Consider the following 26,123-nt stretch of genomic DNA (forward strand, 5'->3'; position numbering starts at 1 on the left):
TGTCCAATTTTATTAATTATAGTTATCGAGAAAGTAATAGTGATTAGTTGTACAATCTGAAATTCCATTTTTTAGATTCATGAAAATGAAAAATCTAGATGGATCAACATTAAATAAGAGTTCCAATCTATTTCTGTTTTATTTAAAAGTCAAGCACCCTCTTCTAAATCAATAAGAAGGCAGAACCTAGCTTTATTGCAAAAACTGCTTCTTACTTTGCTTTTTTCTTCAACTTCTCATCACTATAATATATCTGTTTTTATAACAATAATCTTCTCTGTTTTGAGTCTTTATGGCCAAGTTTAAATTCAACAGAGAAATAGATTTCTTAAGATATTGACAAATGTGCATTTCTTAAGATATTGACAAATGTGTGCTTGGTTAGAAGTTGGAACACTAACCAGTAGAATGAAGCAAAATCAATGAGTGTTGTTAGATATGCATGAAAAAAAGAAAAATATCATAATTTACTTGCAGCATCATATATATGTAACAATAGACTTAAAAATATAAAAAGACAGAAACAGAAACAACCAAATTAAAGCCTCAAACGAAATATAAAAAGACACAGCAGCATAGCATACAAACTTAATTATTGCACATTTATGTTACAACAAAAACCTGAAACAGATTTCTCATGCAGAAGTTGTGGCCACTAAGTTGTTCTTGCACGCCGGTTTCCACGGCTCCTCCTTTTAATTCTTTTGCCTCCAAAGATGATCACAAGCCATTGAGGTTTTCCAATTGAGAAAAACACAGCATCCCAAGCCAATTCCAAATACCATTCCACATGCATATCCTATTGCCACTGGTTTCCAACCAAATCCAAACTTGTCTTCAGCCTCAGAAGATGGATATTGCTGTTGAGGGACATTGTTGTTGCATTGAATTGACAATGGAAATCCACATAGCCCCATGTTTTCCTCATAGGAATCATTTGAAAATGTATCAAACTGTTTCCCTCGAGGTATTGTTCCCTCAAGATGGTTACTGGAAAGATTCAAGACTTCAAGAGAGATCAGATTGGTCAACTCATCAGGAATTTTCCCTGTAAGCATATTTGAGGAGAGGTCCAATGATTCGAGGTTTGACAAATTTCCCAGAGAGTGAGGAACAGGACCATTGAGATTGTTATGAGAAAGATTGAGGCCTATGAGTCGATGAAGCTCCCCAAAATCATCTGGAATCTCTCCTTCAAATCTGTTACTTGATAAATCAATACTTACAAGAAATTCTGGAATTTTCTCAAAATTGGTTCTAAGCCCTTTCATTGTTGCAGTCATAGACTCATGGTATTCTATCTCAATTTCCTTTGTTATAAAGACATAACTACTTTTGATGTAATAAAAACTTGTTTGCACTCCAACAACACTCTTCATAGCTTGAAAACTTTTTATGTAGACTTTTGGTAATTGACCACTAAAATGATTGGATGAGATATCAAAAATAAGTAAATGGGGAAACATATCTTTAGTTTTCAAGCTGACAATCGGCCCATACAATTTATTGGATTGTAAAACTAATATTTCCAAATACGGTAAACTTTGAAGCCAGTTTGGAAATGTATCCTCAATTTGATTGTTGCCAAGATTCAAATCTATCAAATCTTTGCAGTTGGATAGAGATCTAGGCAGATGTCCTTCCAATTGGTTCCCATTGGGATTTAATGAAATGAGATCCCTTGAAAATGTACTTGGTAAAGTACCATGAAATTTATTCATCGGTAAATCCAAATCCTGAAGATCTGGTGAATTGGCAAGGCATTGTGGAATGGTATCTTTAAACTTATTGTGTGACAGGTTGACAATCTGGAGAGAAGTTGCATTGCAGATAAAGGAAATATTGTCATCGGTTAGCAGATTGAAAAGATCAAGGTATTTAAGTTGATACCATGGGAATTGGCCTATTGATGACAATTGGTTTTGTGATAGTTTCAAACGCTCTAATGAATGTATATCATGTATCCATTTGGGCACATTTCCTTCAAGTTTGTTTTCTGACAAAACGAGAGTTTGCAACTTTGGAAATTTCCACAAGATTTTGGAAATATTAGTTAAATCAACCTGTAGCAACTGCAATGATAACAAGTTGGTGAACTGGTAACTTACATTGGTTTCAGAAGCTAATAACAATGAATTAAAACCTGAAAGAGAAAGAGCTTTAAGGTTTTGAAGCTTGGAGAAAAGTGAAAAGTAGAGGGAACCACTCCACTTGCTTGACAAACATAACTCTGTGAGGTTTACAAGGTTAAACATTGATTTTGGAACATTTCCTTGTAGCTTATTCCTGCATAAATCTAGATACTGTAAAGAATGGGATGAGATTGCACTTATATGCCCTGTAAACAGATTATCTGATAGATCTAAGAATGTTAAAAATGGTAAGGAGAAACACCAAGATGGAATTGTTTCATTCAACATGTTATCACTTAAAAGCAATCTAATCAAACTTGAAAAACCTATTATTTTGTTAGGTAGAGGCCCCTGAAACTTATTATCAGAAAATCCAAGTGGGAAATTTGAGTTAAGTTAGCTAGTGAAGATAACCGGGAGTCAAAACCAAACTTCTCCAATATAAACCAAAGAAAGTGCTATTCCACCCTATCATATGCCGTATTCATATCTAATTTTAGTGCCATTTCATTTTCGAGTCCCCTTTTTTTGTTCTTCAAGTAATGCATACACTCGTGAGTAATTAGGATATTATCAAAAATTAATCTGCCTTTAATAAAAGCACTCTGCGTATGGCTAATTAGTTTATTCATCATACCTTGAAGTCTATGTACAAATACTTTGGAGATAATCTTGTAAAAAATTGAAGATAGGCTTATTGGTCTTACCTGAGTCATATCTTTAGCATCAGAAATTTTGAGAATAAGACAGATCTGAGTGTGGTTAAAACCCTTCAAAATTCTGCTCCCTAAAAAGAAACTCTTAACTGCTCGAAACACATCATCACTAAGTATGTTCTAGAAATTTTGAAAAAATTTTGCTATCATACCATTATCTCCTGGAGCACTTTGAGGATGAATGTTAAATGTTGCACGTTTCACTTCCTCCATAGTCACTGGTCCTAGAAGCCTATGGTTCATGTGAGCTGTAACCTTAGGTTCAAAATCAGTAAACAGAGGTTCAGGGTTCTCATGACAAGTGGAGGAAAAGATATCCTTGAAATAAGATTCAGCCACAGAAGCAATACCAGCATTTGAAGTAGCCACTTCACCATCACTGCCAGTTAGTTGCCAAATTTTATTCCTTCGGGTTCGATTTCTAAATTTATGATGGAAGAAAGTTGTATTCTGATCATCGGATTTAAGCCATTTGACTCTAGACTTATCTTTCCAATAAGATTCCTCATTTTGCAATGCTTTTTTAAGTTTGTCCTCTATTTCTGAAATGATGTCGCCTCCATGATTAGAGTCTAAGAGAAGAGGGGAGTGATCTAAGCCTGATTCTAACAGTCTAAGAACCGTTGCATTGGGATAAAGTTGTTGCCAATCAACTTCTACCAGGAATTGGTCCAGTCTTTCCTGTATCAACTCATCACCCCTCCGTCTATTCGACCAAGTGAATGATCTTCCGATCATACCAATTTCAATCAGAAAATTATCATCAATAAAACTGTTAAAGATTTCAATAGAAGAAGGAGATTTAGCACCCCCACCTGCTTTCTTCAATTGATTAAAAATTGCATTAAAATCACCCAATAGAAGTTTTTAATTTCTTAATTTAATAAATATATAACAAATACATTGTAAACTTAAACTTTGTATATATTTTATAAAAAAATTTAATTGATAACTTTAAATGTGTACTTAGGACAAAACCCTTTAAAAAACACCAAATCTATTTCTTTCTTTTTCTCTTAACTATCTCACTCTAAATGGCTAATTTTGTTAGTTATGAAAGTAAAAGTAGTGATATACCTTAACATTGTAATTTTTGGTGTTTTTTAAAATTATGGAAAATACACAAATCGAAAAGTCCGATTTTTGTACCTCAAAATTTTTATTTTTTTTAACGCAAATCAGACATTCTGATTTGTGTACCTCTCACAAATTGAATGGTCCGATTTATGTACCTCTAGAAATCGAACGGTCCGATTTCTACTTTTCTAATTAAACAGTTTCACGTTTGAGAATAACACCCCAACAATTCACATTTTATAAAAAAACCATCACCACTCCAATATTAAAAATAAAAAGGCCACTCTAAATTTTCAAATTAAACTTTTAAAGTTGCACTCTTTAGAAATTTGCATTTTGTTTTTGGTCAGGAAGAAATTTGCATGTGTTGGGTAGATTAGATATGGGCCAAGAAATAGACAGCCCAATATATGACCCATTATAGGCCCATCAGAGCTTCATTACATCTAACATGAACTGTGTGCAAGTTATGAAACAAATTACATTAACTAAAAAACAACAACAACAACAAACCTTATCCCACTAGGTGGAGTTGGCTACATGAATCAAACGATTAATAGATTTCTCAAAAGAATTTTCCTTGATCAACAGATTTATCAAAACTTGACTTGGAATATTCTGCCACAAGTTGGGAAAAAGAAGAACACCTATCCTCTAGTAATTTTGAAGGTGACTCATACTCTTCAATAACTCCTGCATTATATAAATGGACAATGAAAAATCAGATAATGGAAGATAAAAAAAGAGTTTAATTAGGAACAATAGGCACTTTACAGTTCTTGCCTTGATGAAGAAGCAAGACCATATTGCTGTCAAGAACAGAAGTGATTCTATGCGCAATGGTTATGATTGTAGAGTCAGCAAAATGCAACTTAAGAGTTTGTTGAATCAAATTGTCCGTAGCAGTATCAACTAATGCAGTTGCTTCATCAAGAACCAATATCTTGCCCTTCTTTAGCAGCACCCTACCTAGGCACACCAATTGCCTCTGTCCCATGCTCCAATTTTCGCCCATTCTCGCTAACTGCACATTAACAATAAAGGGTTGAAGTAAAATATAGATGTAATCAAGCTCAAGAGATCACCTAAGCTATAAAAGTTAGGTAAATTTAAATCACCATGTTCAAGAGAACTTAAACACAAACCTGGAGAGTCCAACTTTCCTTCTTTCTTTCTAACTTCATCTCCAAGTTGACACTTATCTAAGGCCTACTCATTAAAGAATGTAAATGTGTGAATGCAATGACTCTATTCTTTGTATCTGTCACTTTGGATGAATGTACAATTATTAAGAAACTTGTAGTAAAACTAATTTATCTTTAATGAAAAGAGAAGACAATAGAATATTTTTTAACACTTTTATAGATTAAAAGGATAATTAATACTTTAATAACAAACTTTAAGTGTTTAACAAACTAAACCAACCTCCCAAATTTGTTCATCAGTGTACTCTTCAAGAGGGTCCAAATTGTTTCTAACTGTCCCTTCAAACATGGTTGGATCTTGAGGAATAATGCCAAGTCTAGACCTCAAATCATGAAGTCCTACTGAAGATATGTTGATGCCATCAATCATAACTCTCCCAGCAGCTGGTTCGACAATTCGGAATAGAGTTTGTATGAGAGTTGATTTACCACTTCCTGTCCTTCCAACAATCCCAGTTTTCAGTCCTCCATAAAATGTGCATGAGATTCCGCGCAACATTTCAAATATGGCACAATTTATAATGTTTTAGAAGCTAATTTCTAAGAGAAGTAACAATAACTTGTGTCGCAAGAAACAAAACAATTTCTTAAAATACCTGCAAGTTTTGTATATCAACCTCACCATATAATGGCCAAGAAGGATCTGGTCTATTTTCTTCTACAACAAGGGGAGGCTCACTAGGAACACAAGTATACTGCATAATCCTTTCGACCGATATGATCTTGTTCTCTAAGCGGCAAAGATTCCATACAACCCAAGCTTGCACCGTGTTTAAATTTAGTCCATAGGTAACAGCTAAACCAGCAATGCCTTCAATCACAAAATTAGATAAAAGTGAAAAAGGATACATAGAAGTTAAAGTTCTTCATTAATATGCAGAGTAACCTTTGAATTGTTTGCAAAATATCATAGTTATGTTGTTACATACTTGGATTTATGACTCCTTTTGGAATAGATACCAAGAATATCAAGGAAACTGCAAATGTGATTGAAGACAACATATCTAAGCGAAAGCACAACCATTCCATAGCACCAGTAACATCGAATTTCGGCTGAGAATATCCGTCTGAAAGTTCCATATTTGTCTCCTGAAATCTGGACTGCTGATCAAAGCTTCTAATTGTTGATGCACCAGAGATTGTTTCAGTAAAGTGTTGAATCACTGGCGCTTTGCATACTCCAACTAAGCGCGATAGTTCTCGCACTGCTGGTAAGTAATATTGCTGCAGAAAATTTAAGTTCAGCACTACATATGTTAGTTCAAGATCATCCATAATATCACATTGTAAAATCAAGTTTTTCTGCAAAATGATGTTACCTGGTACCATATGCTGGCTGCAATGACAGGTATGAATACAAAGAAAACTTGCCATGCAACTTGAGACATCACTGGCACTGCTATGATTCCAAGAAGCTGTATGAGAGTGAAGGCTACTGAACAAATTTGATTTGGAATGTCAGTATCAACAGCACTTTGGTCAGTAGAAGCCTGCATTAATAAATGTTGTATGAAATGTTATAATGAGATATAAGTACACAAATTATACCTCAAAAATTAACCATGGAAGGAAGAGAAAAAGATAAAGGGTCAAAAGAATGGAACATTACATACTCTATTGAGAATTCTACCACTTGGAGTAGAATCAAAGAATGACATCGGTGCGCAGAAAATGCAGAAGTGCATCTTATTGAATAGCAGTGTAGCAGTTTTGTAACCGGCAGTAACAAGAAGCATAGCTCTAGCAAGAATGCAGAAAGAACTTCCAATAGCCAAAGCAACATAAACAAGTATAAGAGTTGATCCTTCAACAGGTGATGGATCCACATCTTGTGAGATTGGTGTTGCCCAAGTCATCCAATAGTTGCTTCCAATTTGGAGAGTTTGGAACAGAATCTGAGCCAACAATATGAAAGGAACAAGAATCCCTCTATATTCTGTGGTGATGTATTTCCAATATATCAAAAACCCAACTTTACCTTTCTCTCTTTCTTCTTCTTGAACTAGCTGGCCTTTTGGCTCACTATTACCAATTTGATCATCTTTTCTTGCCTCTTTTTGTTTCATAACATGAGCATTAGAGACACTAATATGTTGTTCAAAGGTACTTGTTGAATCAAGTGTGGACAAAGCTTTTTTATGTGCACCAACAAGTTCCATAAAATTAGTTCCATTGTTAAGCAATTCAATATACTTTCCACATTGAGTAATTTTTCCATTTTTCATGACCTAACAACAAGGCATAACAACATCAAGGGTAGTAACTAATAAAAACCACTTTTTGAATAAATGGCAATAAAATTCCAGAATCAATTTCCAACCATGCTTTTTCACTTTCCTTCTATTCAATTAACTAGTAGCATAAAAATTGTCATACAATATTAAGTTCCTAGAAATTAATCTCATAAGATAAGATTATAAGAACATATACTCACCAATATAAGATCAGCAGCAGGTAAGAACTCTACTTGATGAGTAACATAAACTACTGTGTTTGAACTCAAATGGCCTAACAAACATTCCTTTCAATCTACAAATAAATTAGAAAAAGATTAGTTAAAAAAAGTTATTCATATTTTTAAATTATGCATAAGAGACCAGATCATAGTGACACGATAAATAACAGAAAAAGTGTTACTTTAAAGAGATGAGAACCTGTATGAGCATCAACAGCACTAAAAGGATCATCAAATAGATATATATCAGAATCTTGATATAAAGCACGAGCTATTTGAATCCTTTGTTTTTGTCCACCACTCAAATTTATCCCACGTTCACCTATACTTGTTTGGTCCCCAAATGACAAAGTCTCAAGATCCTTCTTCAAGGAACAAACTTCAAGAACCTACTCATACTTTTCCCTATCCATCTTCTTACCAAACAATATATTGTCTTCAATTTTCCCACTTTGTATCCATGGTGATTGAGCAACAGATGCTTTCTTACCACACACTTATAGAGTTCCTGAAACCTTTGGTACTTCTCCTAATATACAAGAGAGTAATGTAGATTTTCCTGATCCAACAGTGCCACAAACAGCAACTTTCATGCCATGAAAAACACTTAGATTTATGTTCTTCAATGTTGTAACTGAAGAAGATAAATCCCAAGAGAAGTTTCCATTAGTTACTTCAATAGCTTTATCAGAAGTACCTAATGGAAGCTTCTCTACAACATCGAATTGCAAGTCTTCGAGGCGAAGGAACGACGAAATCCTATCAAGAGAAACCTTAGTTTGTGCAATCATTGAAATTGTTTCTGGAAGATTGTATATAGGCTCTTGAAGAATTCTGAATGTAGCAAGTGCTGTTAAGATTTTCCCTGATTCAAGTGGAATCCCTACAAGCATGCAGGTGCCGAAAGTAACAACAGAAACAAATGTTGGAGCACCCCAAAACACACATGTGGTCATGGCTGAAGTGTAAACAAAGTTTTTTAGCCACATTTGTTCAGTTTTTCTGAGTTGAGTTATCTTAGATAGAAACTTCATTTCCCATCCTTGTAATTTGAGGATCCTCATGTTCCTAAGAACCTCTGATGTTGCCTTCATTCTTGTATCTTTTGATTCCATCAACTTTGTTTGGAACTTCTCTTGCAATGATCCTAAAGGGACATTTGCCAACATTACAAAAACTGTTGCAAAAAATGCAGCAATTGAAGCAATGCCAAGATTCTTATACAAAATCAACAATGCTAATGAAACTTGCAATACTACTAGCCATAAATCATGCATGTACCAACTGAAAACACCGATTCTTTCAGCATCAACCGCCATCAAGTTGATTGTCTCCCCTGAAGTATGTCCCTTTTTTGATTGACAAGAAAGGGTCAATGATTTGTTATAGATCATTGTCACAAGCAGTGCTCTGATTCGGATTCCGATTTGCTGCAACTTAAAGAACCAATGCCTTTGTGAAAGACATTCAACAATCTTTGCTACAAAAAATACAGAAACCAAAACATAGCCCTGATTTTCATAGAGTTGTTTTCCATCAAGAAACTTAACAAAAGCATCAATAAGATAAGGACCAACATAAGAAGCAAAAGTGTTCAACAATGCAAGAAATGCAGTGAACAGAATCTCTTTCCATGCTGAAACTATTAACAATTTCACAAGCTTAAGAGTGGTTATGTGGTTTGTTCCACCACAATCTGCTTCAACCTTTTCCTTGAAAGATGGAAAAGCTTCAACAACACTATCTCCGGAATCTAGTTGTGGAACATCCTCAAGGTCTAAGATTTTCTTATTACCAAGAGCTATAAGAGAACCAATCCAAGAGAATGTTACAATGCTGAAAATTCCAGCATTCGAATAAGGCGTAACGGTTTCTCCCCCTCTATTAGTCTCTTTTTTCTCCATGGAAGAAGCATGATCATCAGCATTCAATAGAGGTTCCTCGATGGTGCTGATATCTTCACACTCATCATTCTTCACAAAACACATAACATAACAGAAAAACAAGCCAACAAGAGTAGCTACCACATCAGAAACTATGCACTGAGGTGGTAAAGGAACATGTTTATTGTATAGAATAAGAACAATGGTGTCCACTAAATTCTGAATAGTAGTAAGGGAAATCTTCTATGATCATTATGCATGGAAATACCAAGAACACCCCAAGAAACGGTTTTGAGACCCAAATCCAAAAGGGTAAAAAGCTTTACTTGTGTCAAACTAGTTCTATACCAAATGAAGTGGTTGATGAGAGAGAGGAAAAGGTTGAAAGCTGAAAAACCAACAGAACAAAACAGAGTCTTTTGAAACAAAGCTTTATTATTATTATTAGTTTTCTTATCTTTGGATTCTACTGTGATGATTCTCTTACAAAGCAATGGCACCAAAACCATTGCCAACAATAGAAGATGGAAAAAGGAAGACAAGGCATGAAGGAAAATGGGTTTGAGTAGAAAACAAGTGGGAGAGTGCATGAGAGAAGAAAATAAAGATGAAACAAACCACATTGCTTAGTTGTATGAAGCAATCAAACACAAACAAGCAATGAGGCTTATTATGAGGAAAAATGAGAAACTCTAGAGGTATATAAAGGAGTTCTAACTTGTAAGAAATGTGAAACTCGTGTGAAATGAAAAGGTGAATTATAGAAGGGAAAAAGAAAGCAAAGAGAGTTAAAGGGTTAAAGGAGAAAAGGAGGGTGATAACTGATAAAGGTGTTGCCCCATGCATGGATAAAGCTATATATACGTCAAAGTTTCACATTGATTACAAGAACATATTAAATAAACATTTGTATAATAATTATAGGAGGTTCTTATAGTTTTTGGTTAAATATACTTTGTATATTATATAGTAGTAGTAATAATAAAAGTGACATAGTATAAAGAGGCTCAAGAGATTCTTTGCATGCTTTAGTTTAATTGGAAAAAAAGGGGGTTTCTTTGCATTGGTTGTCACCTAACGTTTTTGATTAAAAATGTTGGAGTTTTGACCCATTGCTTTTGTTAAAGGACAAAATGTTGTTTCAATATATCTATAGATTTGACAATGCTCTGAATATTCATAGACAAAAATAATTAATTTTATTTATTCATATGTAGATTAGTGGATCAAAATGAAAGTTTATTCATCTATAGTTTATTTTTAGGATTTAAGTTATTAATTTAAAAAAAAAACTTATAAAAAAATACAAAAGGTTAAATTTTTCAATATATTTGTATATACTTATTAAAAAATTAAAAACTTTTACTAACGATAACTTCAACATATATTTTTATATATTTTAAATGAATTAAATTTAATATAGACTCCACCTATTTTTTAAATGTGTCTATACAAATAAAAGAATATATCTGTATATAAATTTAAATTCACAATTACTTAGTCCGAAATTCACTTACTCGTAAACAATTCAGTATAATTTTTTTTGATATTTTTTTGGATGATAAGTCTAGGAGATCAACACTTTTATTAAAATTTGGTTGGTATTTAAATATTAAAAAAAAAGTGAATAATTTCACACCATTAAATATAATCTCACACTATTAAAAATAATAATAATAATTAATTAATGACTACAAATCACAAAATGTGCTGATTTTTTTTCGTTCATGGCACATTTTCTTTCATTGGACACTACACACAAGTACACATATATGTAATCTTAGTTGCTAAGTATGCTTATAGGTGGTGCATAACAAGAGCTGGTAGAGCCTTGCTTTATCAACTTAATTGCCAAGAATAATGCTTTATAAGGCGTGCATTAGTGAAGCTTAATAATAATAATAATAATGACAATAATAATAAATATTCTCCACATACAAGTTATTTATACATATAAATTTATACAAATCTCTTTAACTTAATTTACCTCACGCGTTATTATTTAACAAATTTTTTAGTCAATGCACGAATATATATGACTGTCTTTTTCAAAAGAATTTTGTTTCCTTTTTCGAATTTCCTCAGCATTTTCAATCTACGTTTTCTTCGCAATTTCTTTTTTCTCTGCGTTTTTAAAATCAAGCTCTAAAATCAGTTTTGAACAGTTATTTCGTTGTTGAAGATAATGAATTATTCAAGTTCAAATTATTAATTGAACCAGAGTGAAGTGGATTATTGTTTTAAATCCAATCAAGTGACTGAAGTGTGGTTCGATTCTAATTAATGTTTTTGTTAGTAATTTATAATTCTGTAAGTGAATAATGTTATTTTTTATTGTGAAAATTGCTATTCATCGTTGATGGTTTGAATTGAATGTAAAGGAAATTTTTTTGTGTATTTGTAGCAAATTTTAGTGTAAAACTAAGATATTTATATGTATTGTTTAAGGATTTTCAGTGTATGTGTACTGATAAATTCCGTATAATTCAAAATTCTTCTTCTTCCTCCTCATCTTTTGCTGCTTCTTCTTCTTTCTCATTATCATCATCTTCATATTTTTTTAATTCATCTTTTTTTTTTATTTTACCTTTTCAAGTTTCTTTTTGTTTTATTCTCTTAACAAGAATAAAAATAAAAAAAAATCAAACAAAGAAGAAGAAACACATAATGCTACAAAATTACTTTGAAGATGATGAACCTACATTCATTCAACTAAAAAAAAGAAAGAAATAAAAAACGAAGAAAAAAAATGTAATATTAAAGAAAACATTTTTATGTATTTGCAGCAAATTTCAGTGTAAAACTAAGATATTTATGTGCATTGTTTAAGAATTTTCGGTGTTTTTGTACTAATAAGTTCTGCATAATTCAAAAGTTTTTCTTTTTCTCCTTCTCATCTTCTGCTTCTTCTTCTTTATTTTCTTATTTTATTTTTTTATAATTCTTTTCGAATTCAACTTTGAAACTTCCTTCACTTTTCGCGACGATTTTGAGAGATTTTTGAAAAAATTTAATCCTTGTTTAAATTTTGAGAGTTACGTTTTTGATTGAGAAAGAAGAATTGTTTGCGCTATTCAAGAATTGTAGAAGTACGTGTTTACACTTAATCTAAACTGAGTTATTTTTGTTAAATTTAAACCAACTTGTATAAATTTATATGTCAAAAAGACTTATATATGTAGTAAATCTGTAATAATAATGTTATGGGTTGGAAGTTGTAAGATCCGAATCCTAACCCAAAACATATTTTGGCAAGTTTAAATTTATTATTTTATTCAATAATATTTTTTAGTTAGATTTTAATTATATTTTGAATCAATCGATTCACCTCAATAAAAATTATATTATATAATTAAAATATATATTTTATGATAAAATTAAAATAAAATATTATGTTTCATACTTTAATTAATATATTTTTATATATTATATAATATTATTTTATTTATTTATTTTAAAAATAAATAAAATAATTTATTTTAATATAAATACATATAATATTTATTAAATTTATTTTTTTAAATTATATTTTATTAATTTATTGTATAAAACTTAAAAAATCATATATATTTCGAATCAACTTAGTAAATTGAATATTTTAAATTAATTTAAAAAATAGATCCGATAAGATATTAGAATGAAATTCTGATCTAACCCGTCTTAATCCGAGCATGCACACCTCTGTTACGGGAATCTTTGAATTCAGTAATTCAGCCCCATCAAAACATATGACATACATAACATCACACTTCATGAAGAATTCGGCTGCTTGGAGTGGAATCAAAGAATGCCATTGGAGCGCGAAAAATGCAGAAGTGCATCTTATTGAAGATTATGGTAGCTGTGACATCTTGTGAGATTGGTGTTGCCCAACCCACTTCACAGAAACTAAACACATTAATTACTTAACAAAACAGCTGATATCCAAATCAAAAGCAAATCAATAACAATAACATTATAAAGTATTTAAATAAACCATTAAATCTTTTAATTTTTAAAAGGCACATAAAAGTAAAAATAGTAGCGCACAAATGTCTTACACATCTGATGGTTTGATTATCATCCCTAGTTAACTATATTTTTTTAAAACAAAACAAAAAGGAAAAAGAAAAAACGAAGACTTACAGTGGTATTTTTTTTTTTATAAGAAAGAAAAAAAAAGATATTAGTTACATTTAAAATGAAATAAATGGCAAGAGTTAACCAAAACATAAAAAAACGCGAACAGACTAATGCATGAGGGGGGGAAAAGAAGAAAAGAAATTATATTAAGTAGAAACCGCCAATTTTAAAGTGTGAGAGAGAGTTGCAGTAACCGCCAATTTTATAGATGTGTTCGTGATATGCCAGCTAACCAAAGTTTGTTAGAACTTCAGCTCTGTATAAAATACAGAGTAACAAACTCACAACTTCCTTTTCTTCACTTCTTCGAATTTCGAACTTCATTTTTCTTCTCCTTCAATCTCTCTGGATCTTTAGCTTCTGGTCGATCAGCTTTAATCACTGCACCATCAATCGGTAACTTTCTGAATTTCTCTCATTTGTGAAATGTTAGATTTGTGGCTCCAATTTAATCTTTTTCTGTTCAATCCATTCAAATTGAAGAACATCAAGTATGGAGGAAGAAGCACTGTATCCTTGTGTTAACTGTGAAGAGTCTTTTCCAAATAAAATCGAATTGGCTTCCCATTCGAAGCTGAAGCACAAAAAATGTGTTGTTGTTTGCGAACTTTGTGGGAACAGATTCAAAAATAGAAAGAACCTTACATTTCATCAAAATCAGGTAGAGTTCTTTTATTTTTACGTCATTACCTCTTATGAAATTTGACTTACTCTTCTATCTTCTCTGTTAGTGCGATTTTGTTCGAGAAGCCCGTTCAAGACCACTGCAAGAACGCTATATGTGCGTTCATTGCAAGAGAGGGGCGATTTTTGACCATCCGAAGGAAATGGAGATTCACGCTCGAAAGCACGGGAACTTCAAAGTTTCTTGCTGCTGTGGAAACCGATTTGAAAATAAGAAGATACGTGATCTCCATTATAGAGAGGTAAACTTTCTCAATGATCTTTTTTCTTTCTTTTTTTCCAAATTTTTTAGTTTGTGTCTTATTTGTTGCAGTGCGTCCATTATCAAAGGGAAAACCAAAGACACTAGAGGATAGTTTGGAGGTTATAAACAAATATGTGAGTATTTTTACTGATCAGAGGGCATATGTACAAACTCGCCTTTGCCTGGCGGTTATTCAAAATTAGGTGTAACCCTACCCTACTGCTGCCCCTTTCTTTGTATTTTCTAATTTTCTGCGTATCTTAGGCACTAGTTAGCCTATCCTGTTAATTCACTATCACACAATTCATGATGTCGTGCTCCGATACTCTGTACACACACACTAGTTCATGTGTAACAATACATATAGTCAACCTGAAATTTGCTCTTTGGCTCCTATCCCCCGTGCTTACCTGTAGTAACAGAAGTGACGTGAGATCATTAACATATTTGAATACTGCATATTCAGTTATTCACCAATAGCAGGAAGTTAGATTGCATATAGGTCTTCCATAATTCATCTAAGCATAAAAATTCCCATGATGACAATGCAGGTTGAGTTTTACTGCTAATTACACCATTTGCATACGTAACAAGTAGGTAATGTCAACCTTGACAAATACTGTAGTCATACCCTACAGGAAAAGTCATCAATACATAAGGCAACAGAGGATTAGACTGACCATGAATGCATGTGCTATATGCACACAGAACTCAACTGTAATCCCTATTGACATAACAAGGTTAACAACAGAAACCGCATTTAGTTGAATACCAAGAATCGCCATTACACCCTGCATATGTCAGAAAAAGGTAGAATGTTTAGCTTTTGCAAGGGTTGATAAATTAGAGACAAAAGTTCAGATTTTGCAAGAGATATTAGTTGCAAATAAAAATCAAGTGCAATTGAGTTTTACAAGAGAGATAAAAACAAATGAAGATGCAGCAAAATTCAGAATATTAGAGAAAAATTATACCATGATGTCCAAGACTATCATGACCAGAACAAGCAATATGATTGCTGAACTCCACAGGCTGCATTGGGATGCAACAGAAAAGAAAAAATTACATATAATACTGAAAAGGAATATACAACTTATCAATTATACGATGGGTCAATTTTAAATTTATTTATACCTGGATGTAATGACCAGACAAACCACAAAAACAGCACCTGTTAAACCAGCATCGTTATTGAATTACAAAAGAATTGGATTACAGAAAGACAACCTGATATTAGAAATTTAGACACCCAAAGAAGTAATAATTGGGAGTCCAAAGAGGAGCAAGGGGAAAATCCAAATAAGGTTGACATATATGATTCTGCCATACCCTGTGCATATAGAAGTTATTAGACTTCTTACGAACCTAGTGCTACAGCAAGGTTGATCAGCGCTATCTTCCATATGTCTAGGTATTGTTCAAAGAAGATATAAAACACAGAGTATGGAAATATATCCATCTGCATTAAAGAAGGTTGGTCAGCAAGAGTTTGAGATTTACAAAATAAATAACAAAGTCAGACACTAAGAAAGTTAGACAACATGTCATCCCATAAAAGAGTGCTTAATGAGAATGGAGGAAAAGCGGAAAGTATACCCATAATCATGCCACATATAATTTTGTCAGCATCAAGAGAGAGGTACACAACTTGGGGCTCAAAGGTCAAGTAAAAATAGGTCAACACAATAAAAACATTATATTGGTGAACTCCCCCCCCTTCTCCTTTTTTTTCCTAAAACAAACACACACACACACACACACAAAAAGGACATGGTTATGTAAAGCAATACAGAATTTTGTGATCCTTCTTGTTATAGTGAGTCTCAACAAAAGGAAAATAAAAATAATGTGAATGTTCAAAGAACTGATTCAACCTACATGCAGTTTATAATATAAAGGAAAGATATCAAAGTATGAGAACTATATTCAGGAAAATTCTTGAATCCCAAAAGTTGGGTCAACACAGGTAAAATTGCGAGATGGAATTTGAGTCTACACCTTCAAAGAAGCAGACATTCTTGAGCAAAAATCCCTTGCAGCTCGAAGTGCATTCACATGTGTAATTTTTTCCTTCTATATGTGCAAAAACGGTACGCGCCCTGAATTCCAATTGGCTGCCGAGGGAATTGAACAAGCACACGTAGCTGCAAAACTTTTCCAACAGGTTGGTAGGTCTACAGTAGTACCCTGCCATTCAATTTCATTTTTATCGTTGCTTTATGATTTGATCCGATTCTATTTCGAAAATTCCACACTACCCCATATGCATCAAGTTACAACTATTCTAACTTCTAAGTCTAATTCATGTGGACAGGAGCTGGAAGCAAATAATATACCACTTGCCAATGTACGCATTTGCTATTCTCCATTTTCAAGAACAAAACACACGGCTCAAGTTGTTGCAGCTGCGCTCAATCTTCCTTTTGAAGGCCCCCAGTGTAAGGTTAGCCACTCAGGTCCAATTTTTATCCCTCAGTTATAATCTTTCTTTTATTCTCTTTCACGTACATCTGTTTACTTGAAGTCCATTTTACTGTGCAGGTGGTGGAAGATCTCCGTGAGCGCTATTTTGGTCCTTCATTTGAACTTCTTTCACATGATAAGGTAAGTGAGACTTTTATATGCTCTGCTGATCACCCTGTACCACCATAGTAAAATTGCCAATTGAAGAAGATTTGTTCTATACTCTGCATCATGTTTCATCATTAGTATATACATTAGATGAAATATTCAGAACATGTCACGCAGCACCACCGTTTAGAACTCATTGATTACTTGTTTCCATCATCAATAGTATGCAGAGATTTGGGAAATGGATGAAAAGGATCCACTTGTTGGGCCAGAAGGAGGAGAAAGTGTCAAGGATGTTGCCTGTAGACTTACAAGAGCGGTGACAATTATGGAGTCAGAATATGAAGGGTAATGATTCTTATCTTTAATCTTCATTAGGAAATAGGAAGTCTTACACTATTCATGAATTTTGTAACTCATATAATATAAGTTCAACAACAAATCTATTGGATCCCTGAGCATATTCCCTAGTTGCTGCCAAAAGACTTAAGACACACTTTGAAATGCCAATACACTTAATTGTGATCTAAATGGACAGTTACAAACTAATACTTTGCTTCTCGAGAATTGTATATAGATGTGTTGTCCTCCTCCGTATTCTATCAGCTTTTACGTTTTCTTGCCATATCCTGCAGTTGTGCCATTTTGGTTGTGAGCCACGGGGATCCCCTGCAGATCTTGCAGACAATTCTGCTTGAATCTATACAACAACGGGAACACCCTAACAAGGACTTAGCATCAATTCTAAGTGCAGTTCAAGTAGCATCAATCTTATCCCAGCACCGTAAATATGCTCTGGTAACCGGAGAGCTCAGGCGAGTCGTTTGATAGGTTTGAAGTATAGGAGGAAGACATTACACTATTTTGGCTCAGGCTCAATTTAATCCCCCTATTGTTGCTAAAAGATAAAAAACACTTATCTCCAAAGTCTAGACTAGTTAGTGATAGCCTCGTAGACCTTGTAGAAAATAATGGGTTCGATTTTATTTACTTAGTTTTTAATATATGCATTACTTTTATATTTTTTTATACATTTATTTTTAGTATTTAAAGCGGTGACTGGAGAGTAAATAGTCAAATTCGTCTTTAAGAAATTATTTATTGTTTAAATTGATTTTCTAAAGATGTTTTAATTAATTTCGTTTTTCAAAAATTTTAAGTTAGTCACATTAATTCTTGTTATTTTTATTGCTTATGACTTCAAAATTTGCTAATGCCGCATATTAAATGATATCATATTGATCACAAGACACACTTAACAATTCTAATTGTTGCCAAGTTGATAAATTTATCCAATTAAATCAAATCAGTCTCAAATTAGAGAAATTTTGAGGAATTGAAATCTTTTAATTTTGTGTTAATTTCATCTAATTTTATAAATTTGTCATGCTAGCCATTAATTAGGATTGAAAGACTAATGTGATTAATTTAAAATTTTTGAAATACAAATTTGATTAAAAATTTTGTTCGAAAATTAATTTAAAGAACAAATATCTTTTATTCTTAAAGTGATTGATAAAAAAATAAAAGATAAAACATACATATTTATATTATTAAATTATCGTTATAATATATTATTATTCGCCTTAATTTTGTGAGTAAGTCATGAATAACTATTATTCTAGTACAAATCACTTTTAATGTTAGCTAAAATACAATTTTTTTATGAAATTAAAAAAATATTTATTATATAAGATTATATGATTTATCAATATAAAGTTATAAATTGATAAAGGATAAAAAGTAGAAAAATAACTATTAATAAATACATTTGATAAATTAAAAAATAATATCCAACCAAAAACTGTCTGTTAAAGCATGAAAAAGTTTAGACAATAAATTTTTTGTCATCTCTTCTATGTGGTATAAAAAAAATTATGATATGATTTTTGTCAAGAAGCCAATAAAAAATAGACAAACCTGACAAAATGAAACATGTTATGGGGCAGTCCAACTTTTATATGCTCTGCTAATCATCCTGTACCACCATAGTAAAATTGCCAATTGACTAAAAGAAATATTGTTGATAATCAAAGTATCCGAAAATGGCATTTTAAGTGAGTATTACATTTTTCTTTTTCTTTCTCCTTAGTCTATACCAACTACTTCTAAGCAACGCCCTATTTGTAGAACAATATCCATGTCCCCGCATATATATCACACCCATCCGATATGCATGTGCCTCTTAACCTTTATTCCATCCATTATTATATTGTTGGAATCATAATTTTCCTCTTTTTAAATATTTGCTACTTCAACTTTTTTTAATTATTAATATACTATAATTTTAATATTTTACATACAATGAAAGAAGGGGGATACTACGATGAAGTTGTCAATCTCATCTTTTTGTAAAAACTTTTTTTATTTTGTGGTTGTTATTGATTTAAAAGCGTATTGTTAAAAGTGTTGTTTAAAGAAAAAGTGTTACTTTTAATCGTTAACTTGGCTCTGATACCAATTTTTTAAATTCGACTTTTCTTTTAATTCTTCTTTTGAAATTTCTACTAACTCTTCATATTTTGTTTCGAATAAGTTTATAATTTGTCTTGGTGGTGCCCTATTCAAAGGATTTTGATAAAAATAATTTGCAACTTCATAATCTAAAGTATTGACCATTTCTACAATTTCTCTTGTATTTGTTATATGATTATTTATTACTAGTCCTTGATGTATATTTATAATTCTAATTTCATATTTATAATTTTTTAATTCTGTTCTAATTTCTATCATAATTATAATATTCTTTTTTACATGAATTATTATATGTAAAATCTTTTATCTGTTTGTCTTTTTCTTTTATATAATTTCTTAAATCCTCAAAGACTTCTTTTATTTCTACACTTTCTCTTACTTCTAAATATCTTCCTAATTTTTCAATTTCATTTTCCATCTTTTCTTTCAACAGCTTTAATTCCTTTAAATCGTAATATGATTTTCCGGACATTTATAAATTTTCTAAATTTAGTTCCAACTTGTTTATATTTATTCTTATTTCTATCTTTTTTATTATAAGATCATCAATTTTGACCTGAAGATTATTTAATTCTTTTTATACTCCTTTATTTTATTTTTTAATTTTTTCGTTCTTATCCTTTTTATTTTATTTTCTGGTTTCTTAGTCTTTTTATACTTCATAAATTAGGTAATCTTATTCTAAAAATAGTTTTGTTTAGCATTATTTATTTTAGAATTTCTGCAAATTCTATCATTGATTCGTGACTATTTTCTAGAGATTCTATTAATTTTTCTAGCTCTTCAACTTCTTTTTTCAGCTTGTTATAGATTATTTTTAGAGCCTTAAATGCTCTTTGATTTATTTCAGAAAACTGCAAATAATTCAAACGATTCTCTCTTTCAAAGAGCTCTTGTTTCTTATCTTGATAAGTTACATATATTTCTTCCTTATTTATTGTCATAATTTAATATTTAGAGTTTTATTTAATTTTTCGACCTTTTTTGTTAGTTCTTTTATTTCAGAGTCTTCTTCTTTAATTTTTAATTTAGATAAACTTAAGGGACTATTGATTTTAGATTCTCTTATTTGAAAATTTGATGAAACCGATCTTTTTGATGGTTCTTTTAATAATAGAACTGGATTTTCAATAGCTTTATATTTTGGTATTTCTGTTTTTACGATTTTTTGAAATAATTCATCAACATAAATTCTTTCTCTATTTTTAAATATTATACTATGATGGCTATTTGTTAAAGCATAATTTATTGCATATGTAATTGAAAATGGTTCATCATCTTGTTCCATTAAACGTTTTCTATGGAATTTATAAGCTAAACTTATAGATACCAAGATTTTCAGTTGATAAAGGTATAGCATTTCCAAGATGGGCATTAAATTTAACATTTACATTTGTCACAGATTGCTAAACTTATTGGTGAATTAATTCCTTTCATATATGTAGATTTGATTAAAATTTGTATGGTACTAATATGGATCCATCCAATTTTAGATCTTTTCTGTTGATTCTTAATTTTCTCAATTTGTTTTCTTAATTCTTCATTTTTATCAAAGCTATTTCAAGTTCTCCATTAGCAAATTTTATTTTTACAGGGGCTTCAAGTTGAATTTTTCCATAGTATATTATATTTTTTCTACTAAAAACTTCTTTTAACAGATTTTGTTTATTAAAATTTTCATTTGATTTGAGATTTAGTTCTGTTTTTAGAACAGCCTGTTTTTCATTATCTAATAAAGCAGTTAATCTATAATAATCAGATTCTTCCGTTAATTCTAAGCTTTCTAAATAATTCATAACTAAGAGATTAGGACAAAGACGTACCTTTTCTGGAGAAAAACTTCCTTTATTTAGTATATTTTACATAAGGTGTTTTTATCTCCAGAGGGGAGATTGTAAATATTAACTCCAGAGGGGAGTTTAAAACTATTTTTTCCTAAGAGAATTCTTTTGTCAGACTACAGAATCGCCTTGGCAGCTTCCTCCTTGCTCTCCTAGCATATGAGTACTCTTAGCTTTCTGCTTTCTGTTTTCTGATGCTTCTACATTTGCCTAAGCACTCTATTTATAATGGTTGGGTTTGATGGACAATTTCCATCCTTACCCTTCTTATGACGTCATTGCTTACGTCATTGTTTTTGCACCAGCTACATTGTTAGTGCTCTATGACCTAAGCGCTTACGTCATTATACAATAATGTTGAGGGATGCTTCAGATGCACTGTCCTCTTCTTTTATCATATGGGTGGATGTACTGTCCTCTTCTTTTATCATGTGGGTGGATGTGCTGTCCTCTTCTTTTATCATGTGGGTGGATTTTATTTCATTATTGCTTTCTTCAGATATTTCTGAGAAACATAGCTGGCACTTGTGGTCTTCTCTGTCTTTTATCAAATAGCAGAGATTCCTTTTTATCCCTTCAGGAAGCTTTTCTAAGAGCCCGGATAAATTGTAGATTGCAGATTCAAATTCTACCAAGAGTCTCATCTCTCTTTCTTCAATTTCATTTCTTTTACTGGACACAAGCAGAGTATTTCTGCTTTTATAATTAATTCTTGTGTGAGATTCCCTTGTTATTTTTTGAGTTCTTTCAAAGACCCTTGCTAATGTGCTGGCTAGTCTTCCTTCATGACTGTAGATTGGTAAATCTTGAATTTGATCAATTGTTGAAAGTTTCCTGGGAAGACAGACATAAATACCACTTGGTGTGCTGGAACTAAGCATTCTTCTTCTTCATTAAAAATAGGTTGACTATTTGTAAATTTTAGGGATATATCCCTTGGATTTACATTGTCAATCATATTTTTAAATCTCTTTACTGCATCAACAAATCCTGCAGGAAACTCATTAATAATTTTTAAATCATTAAAAATTAAAATTGTATCAATTAATCCATACTGAAAAAATTGATAAGTGTCAGATGGGGAAGCTTCTGGAAAAATAACCAGCTTTGTTAGCTGTTCTTTGGCAATAGGATAGTATCCCAAACTTGCCCTTTTTTCTTTAGTCCAATTCAGGACTATATTAAGGGTTTCTCTGAGATTTGATCTACAGACCCTTTTCTTTTCCTTGATTTCAGCCCTTGTAGGAATGCTTCTTATTATTCCTGTTCTCTGGGCTTGAATTGGAGCTTTATCTACTCTTTTTAGGGTTTGTTCTGGATGAAGAGCTTCATATTCCCTGAAGGATTCCTTTGCCTCTGCCAGTGTTAAAAATCCTCCTTTGTGAATTATCTTTGATTGATGTGTGAATGGTGCTGCTTTTTCCCAGGCATCATATACTCCTTTCATGGGGCCATTATAAATTACATAATATTTTTTATCTTGTGTGGATTTTTTAATAATTTCAGCAATTATTTTATTTTCTGAAATTTTTTCTTCACCTGATTTGTCCACCATGCTTAGCTGGCTGAACTCTGATGGTTTTGCTTGTTGTGTTGATTTCATTGTTTTAATGACCTTCTTGAGGGATTGGATCTGTGTCCTTATTTGCTGACAATGCTTGCATTCTTCAAGTTCTTGCTGATATTTTTGTATTTCTTGATTTAATGCGTTGTAAACGAACTCCATTCTCTTGTTAATGTATCTGCAATAACATTTTTGTTACCCTTAATATATTCAATTCTTATTGGATATTGTAACAAAAATAATTGCCATCTTGCCAGTCACCCATGATTATAATCAAATTTTAAATTGTATCGAATGAAACCTGTTAGGTAACTAGAATCTGTCCTTAATGTAAATTCTTTGGGTAGTAAATCAATTTTCCATTTCTTAAGAGATTTAATTGCTGCTAGAGTTTCCTTTTCATGAGTAGTATATCTATGCTCTGTTGGTGTAAAAATCCCTGAAATATACCTGCAAAGTAATTCCTTTGGAGAATATTTAGAATCTAGTGATTCTTTTTCTTGTTCCCAACTTTTTATAGCTTTCTTAGCTTTTAGACATCCTGACCAGGTTATGTCTGAAGCATCTGTTTCTACTATTAAGTAGTCGTTTTCTTCTGGAATATAAAGTTCCGGAAGCTTTTCACATAATTCTTTGACTCTTTGAATTTGCATACTATCTTTTTCTTCCCATTTCCATTCTTTTTTAGTACTTATTTTTGGAAATAAGTTTTTAGTGTATTCTGTTATATTCTTTAAAAATCCTTGATCAGAAATATAATTTATATATCCTAAAAATCTTTGTAATTATTTTCTATCTTCTATTTTATTAGGAAATAAATTTACCTTCTCTAAAATATTTGGTTGAAGTTTTAGCTTTCCTTGAGTGGATAAAATTAACCCAAGAAATTCTATTTCTTGTCTTGCTATTTTTGCTTTCTTTTTGCTAAGAACTAATCCTTTTTCTTTACATCTTTCTAAAACTATTAGTAATTTTCGAAGATGATCTTCTTTATTCTGTTTTGTAAAAATTAATATATCATCAATGTAAACTAAGATAAATTCATTCAACTCTTTTAGATTTTCTTCCATAAATCTTTGATAGATACTTGGGACTTATTTTAATCCGAATGGTAAAACATTCCATTCATAGAGCAACACACTTGTTGATTCTTTTGTTGGGCAAGTAAAAGCAGTTAATTTCTTTGTTTCTTCATCTAAACGAAGTTGCCAATATCCTGATTTTGCATCAAGAGATGAAAACCAAGTTGCTCCTTTGATTTTTTCTAAAATAGAATCTTTTCTTGGAAGTTTATGAGCATCACCAACAGTTGCTTCATTCATTTTCTTATAATTAATTACCATTCTTCGTTTTCCCCTTTTAATTTCATTATTGTTTTCAACATAAAAGGCTGGAGCCGCATGAGGACTTTTGCTTAATCTTAAATTCCTTTTTCTAAAAGATCTTTACATTCTAATGAGAACTTTTCTCTATCTCTTGCGGAATAAGAAATTTTATTTGGAACATTTATTTCTTTTGTAGGATCTTTTAATTTAATGCTTACTAATTCTTTATTTGTATTTTTAATATCTAAAGGATTTTCAGCGCAAATTTCATCCAAAAGTTCTTCTACTTTTATTTCAAGATTATTTTTTGGGATATTTATCTGAAAAAATATATTTAAATAACATGTTTCTAATATAGAAAATATTTTAAATTTTAAAATCTTATCTATGGTAGTAGTTGGTATCTTTATACGTTTTGATTTTTTATTTATTGAAGAATCGGGTGGAGCTTTTAAAACTATATATGTTAATTCTTGAATGAATGGATGATATAGCTTTAAGAAGGTATTTCCTATGATAAAATCCATCCCAGAATCTAACATATATATGGATGGAACAATGAATCTATAATTTTGAATAAATATTTCAACCATTTCTGCTTTTTGGTCAATTTTATGTACTGATTTGTCAGCTATTCTAACTCTTAATGGTTTCTTTAATTTTTTCCAATCAAGTTTTATATTTGTACTAGCAAAGCATTGTGTTGCTCCAGAATCTATGAAAGTATTTATAAACTTTTCTGTTATTTTTATAGTAATAAAAGTGGCATTATTACTCAGTCTCTGAGTCTGTTTCTGAGACATATTCAAAAATATAGTCTAAGTTATCATCTGATTCTTCTAATGGTTCCATGAAACAAGACTTAGCAATTTCTAATTGTTTGGTAAGATCTTTTTTATCCTTCTTTTTTGGACATTCATTTGCATAGTATCCTTCTTCCTGGCAATACCAACATTTACAATTTTCTTTTTTATTTGTGCAATAGTTATTTTTTTGTTTTTTGTTTTTATTGCTATTTCTTTTTCTAAAATACCTCTTTTTTCTCCAATTTGGATAGTATTTTTTTTCTAAATTGATATTTTCTTTTTCTTTGAAAATTTTTATTAAGACCATATTTTTGAGGTATTTCTTCATGATCCTGACAGCAAATTCTAATTATGTTTTCAAATCTTTTTTGAGTTGCTTCTTGCATACAACGTTCTTTTATTTCCTCTCTTATTGCAGAGGTTACTCCGCCAAAATTATTTTCAATTGTTCCTCTATTTATTTCTCTTATAAATCTTCCCATTATAAATTCATTAGCAGGGTATAGAAGTTTTGTTATATACATATTAAGATAATGGTTTTTATCTTCTTCTTTTAGTTTATAATAATGTATTCTATATTCACATATATAAGATTTCACGTTACATAAATCATGTATTTGAATATTAGCTAAATGATTTTTTGCTTCTTGATATTCTTTATTATAGACTTCTTGTCTATGATCTATAATATTTTTTCCAAAAAATTCTTTATACAGAATCATCATTATATGTAATATTTTATCATAAACTATTGTTTTTGTTGCTAATTCTTCTATTATTTAGTTTTCTATTGATGTCATAAAATCTCTTACAGTTCCTTTAGTATGAAACCCTATATAATTCCAGATATCTCCTCCAGATAATTCACTAAGTTTTGGATTAGTAAAGGCTTCTAATAAGAAGGAGTTCAACCAGTTCTCGAAAATTTCTTTTTCATTCTTTTTACAGTCTAAATCGAGCATTCTTTCTCCTTTCGTTTCCTGAATTTTAGGAACGTATTTTGATGGTATTTTTGTATATTTT

The 26,123-nt window shown here is 31.3% G+C and overlaps 3 protein-coding genes and 1 pseudogene across 5 annotated transcripts; 1 reads left to right on the forward strand and 3 right to left on the reverse strand.

Moving 5' to 3' along the window:
* Window positions 1-695: 695 nt before the first annotated feature.
* On the reverse strand, window positions 696-3,586 carry LOC130941106 (receptor-like protein 9DC3). The gene is made up of 2 exons (XM_057869498.1): window positions 3,001-3,586; window positions 696-2,338 (listed from the first exon to the last, which is right to left on the reverse strand). The coding sequence occupies exons 1-2, from the start codon at window positions 3,584-3,586 to the stop codon at window positions 696-698; spliced, it is 2,229 nt and encodes a 742-aa protein (XP_057725481.1).
* Window positions 3,508-10,058, reverse strand: LOC130941497 (ABC transporter C family member 3-like; annotated as a pseudogene).
* Window positions 10,059-14,625: 4,567 nt separating this feature from the next.
* Window positions 14,626-16,835, reverse strand: LOC130941723 (uncharacterized). Of its 3 annotated transcripts, none has more exons than XM_057870298.1 (6): window positions 16,517-16,835; window positions 15,884-15,977; window positions 15,653-15,689; window positions 15,493-15,550; window positions 15,199-15,309; window positions 14,626-14,928 (listed from the first exon to the last, which is right to left on the reverse strand). In XM_057870298.1, exons 1-6 carry the CDS (start codon window positions 16,532-16,534, stop codon window positions 14,803-14,805), a joined length of 444 nt encoding a protein of 147 aa, XP_057726281.1. In that variant the 5' UTR covers window positions 16,535-16,835; the 3' UTR covers window positions 14,626-14,802. The 3 variants fall into 3 exon arrangements, with proteins under 3 accessions (XP_057726281.1, XP_057726282.1, XP_057726283.1); XM_057870299.1 differs by lacking the exon at window positions 16,517-16,835 and adding an exon at window positions 16,115-16,483; XM_057870300.1 differs by having other exon boundaries at window positions 14,836-14,928; window positions 15,291-15,309.
* LOC130941107 (uncharacterized) lies at window positions 16,596-18,122 on the forward strand. Its single transcript, XM_057869499.1, has 5 exons — window positions 16,596-16,682; window positions 16,833-16,961; window positions 17,060-17,122; window positions 17,313-17,437; window positions 17,725-18,122. The coding sequence occupies exons 1-5, from the start codon at window positions 16,596-16,598 to the stop codon at window positions 17,915-17,917; spliced, it is 597 nt and encodes a 198-aa protein (XP_057725482.1). The 3' UTR covers window positions 17,918-18,122.
* Window positions 18,123-26,123: the final 8,001 nt, after the last annotated feature.

This window comes from Arachis stenosperma, chromosome 7 (assembly GCF_014773155.1).
Source record: "Arachis stenosperma cultivar V10309 chromosome 7, arast.V10309.gnm1.PFL2, whole genome shotgun sequence".
NCBI classification, from domain to species: domain Eukaryota; kingdom Viridiplantae; phylum Streptophyta; class Magnoliopsida; order Fabales; family Fabaceae; genus Arachis; species Arachis stenosperma.

Coding starts and splice junctions, on each gene's coding strand:
- LOC130941106 (XM_057869498.1), bottom strand. CDS start 3,586: ATGATCGGAAGATCATTCACTTGGTCGAATAGACGGAGGGGTGATGAG. Junction 2,339..3,000: donor AAGTGCTCCAGGAGATAATG/GTATGATAGCAA, acceptor ATCTGTTTACAG/GGCATATAAGTGCAATCTCA.
- LOC130941723 (XM_057870298.1), bottom strand. Junction 15,690..15,883: donor CAACCTTGCTGTAGCACTAG/GTTCGTAAGAAG, acceptor CTGGTTTAACAG/GTGCTGTTTTTGTGGTTTGT. Junction 14,929..15,198: donor ATATAGCACATGCATTCATG/GTCAGTCTAATC, acceptor CTGTTACTACAG/GTAAGCACGGGGGATAGGAG.
- LOC130941107 (XM_057869499.1), top strand. CDS start 16,596: ATGTGCAAAAACGGTACGCGCCCTGAATTCCAATTGGCTGCCGAGGGA. Junction 16,962..17,059: donor TTGAAGGCCCCCAGTGTAAG/GTTAGCCACTCA, acceptor TTTACTGTGCAG/GTGGTGGAAGATCTCCGTGA. Junction 17,438..17,724: donor ATGGAGTCAGAATATGAAGG/GTAATGATTCTT, acceptor CATATCCTGCAG/TTGTGCCATTTTGGTTGTGA.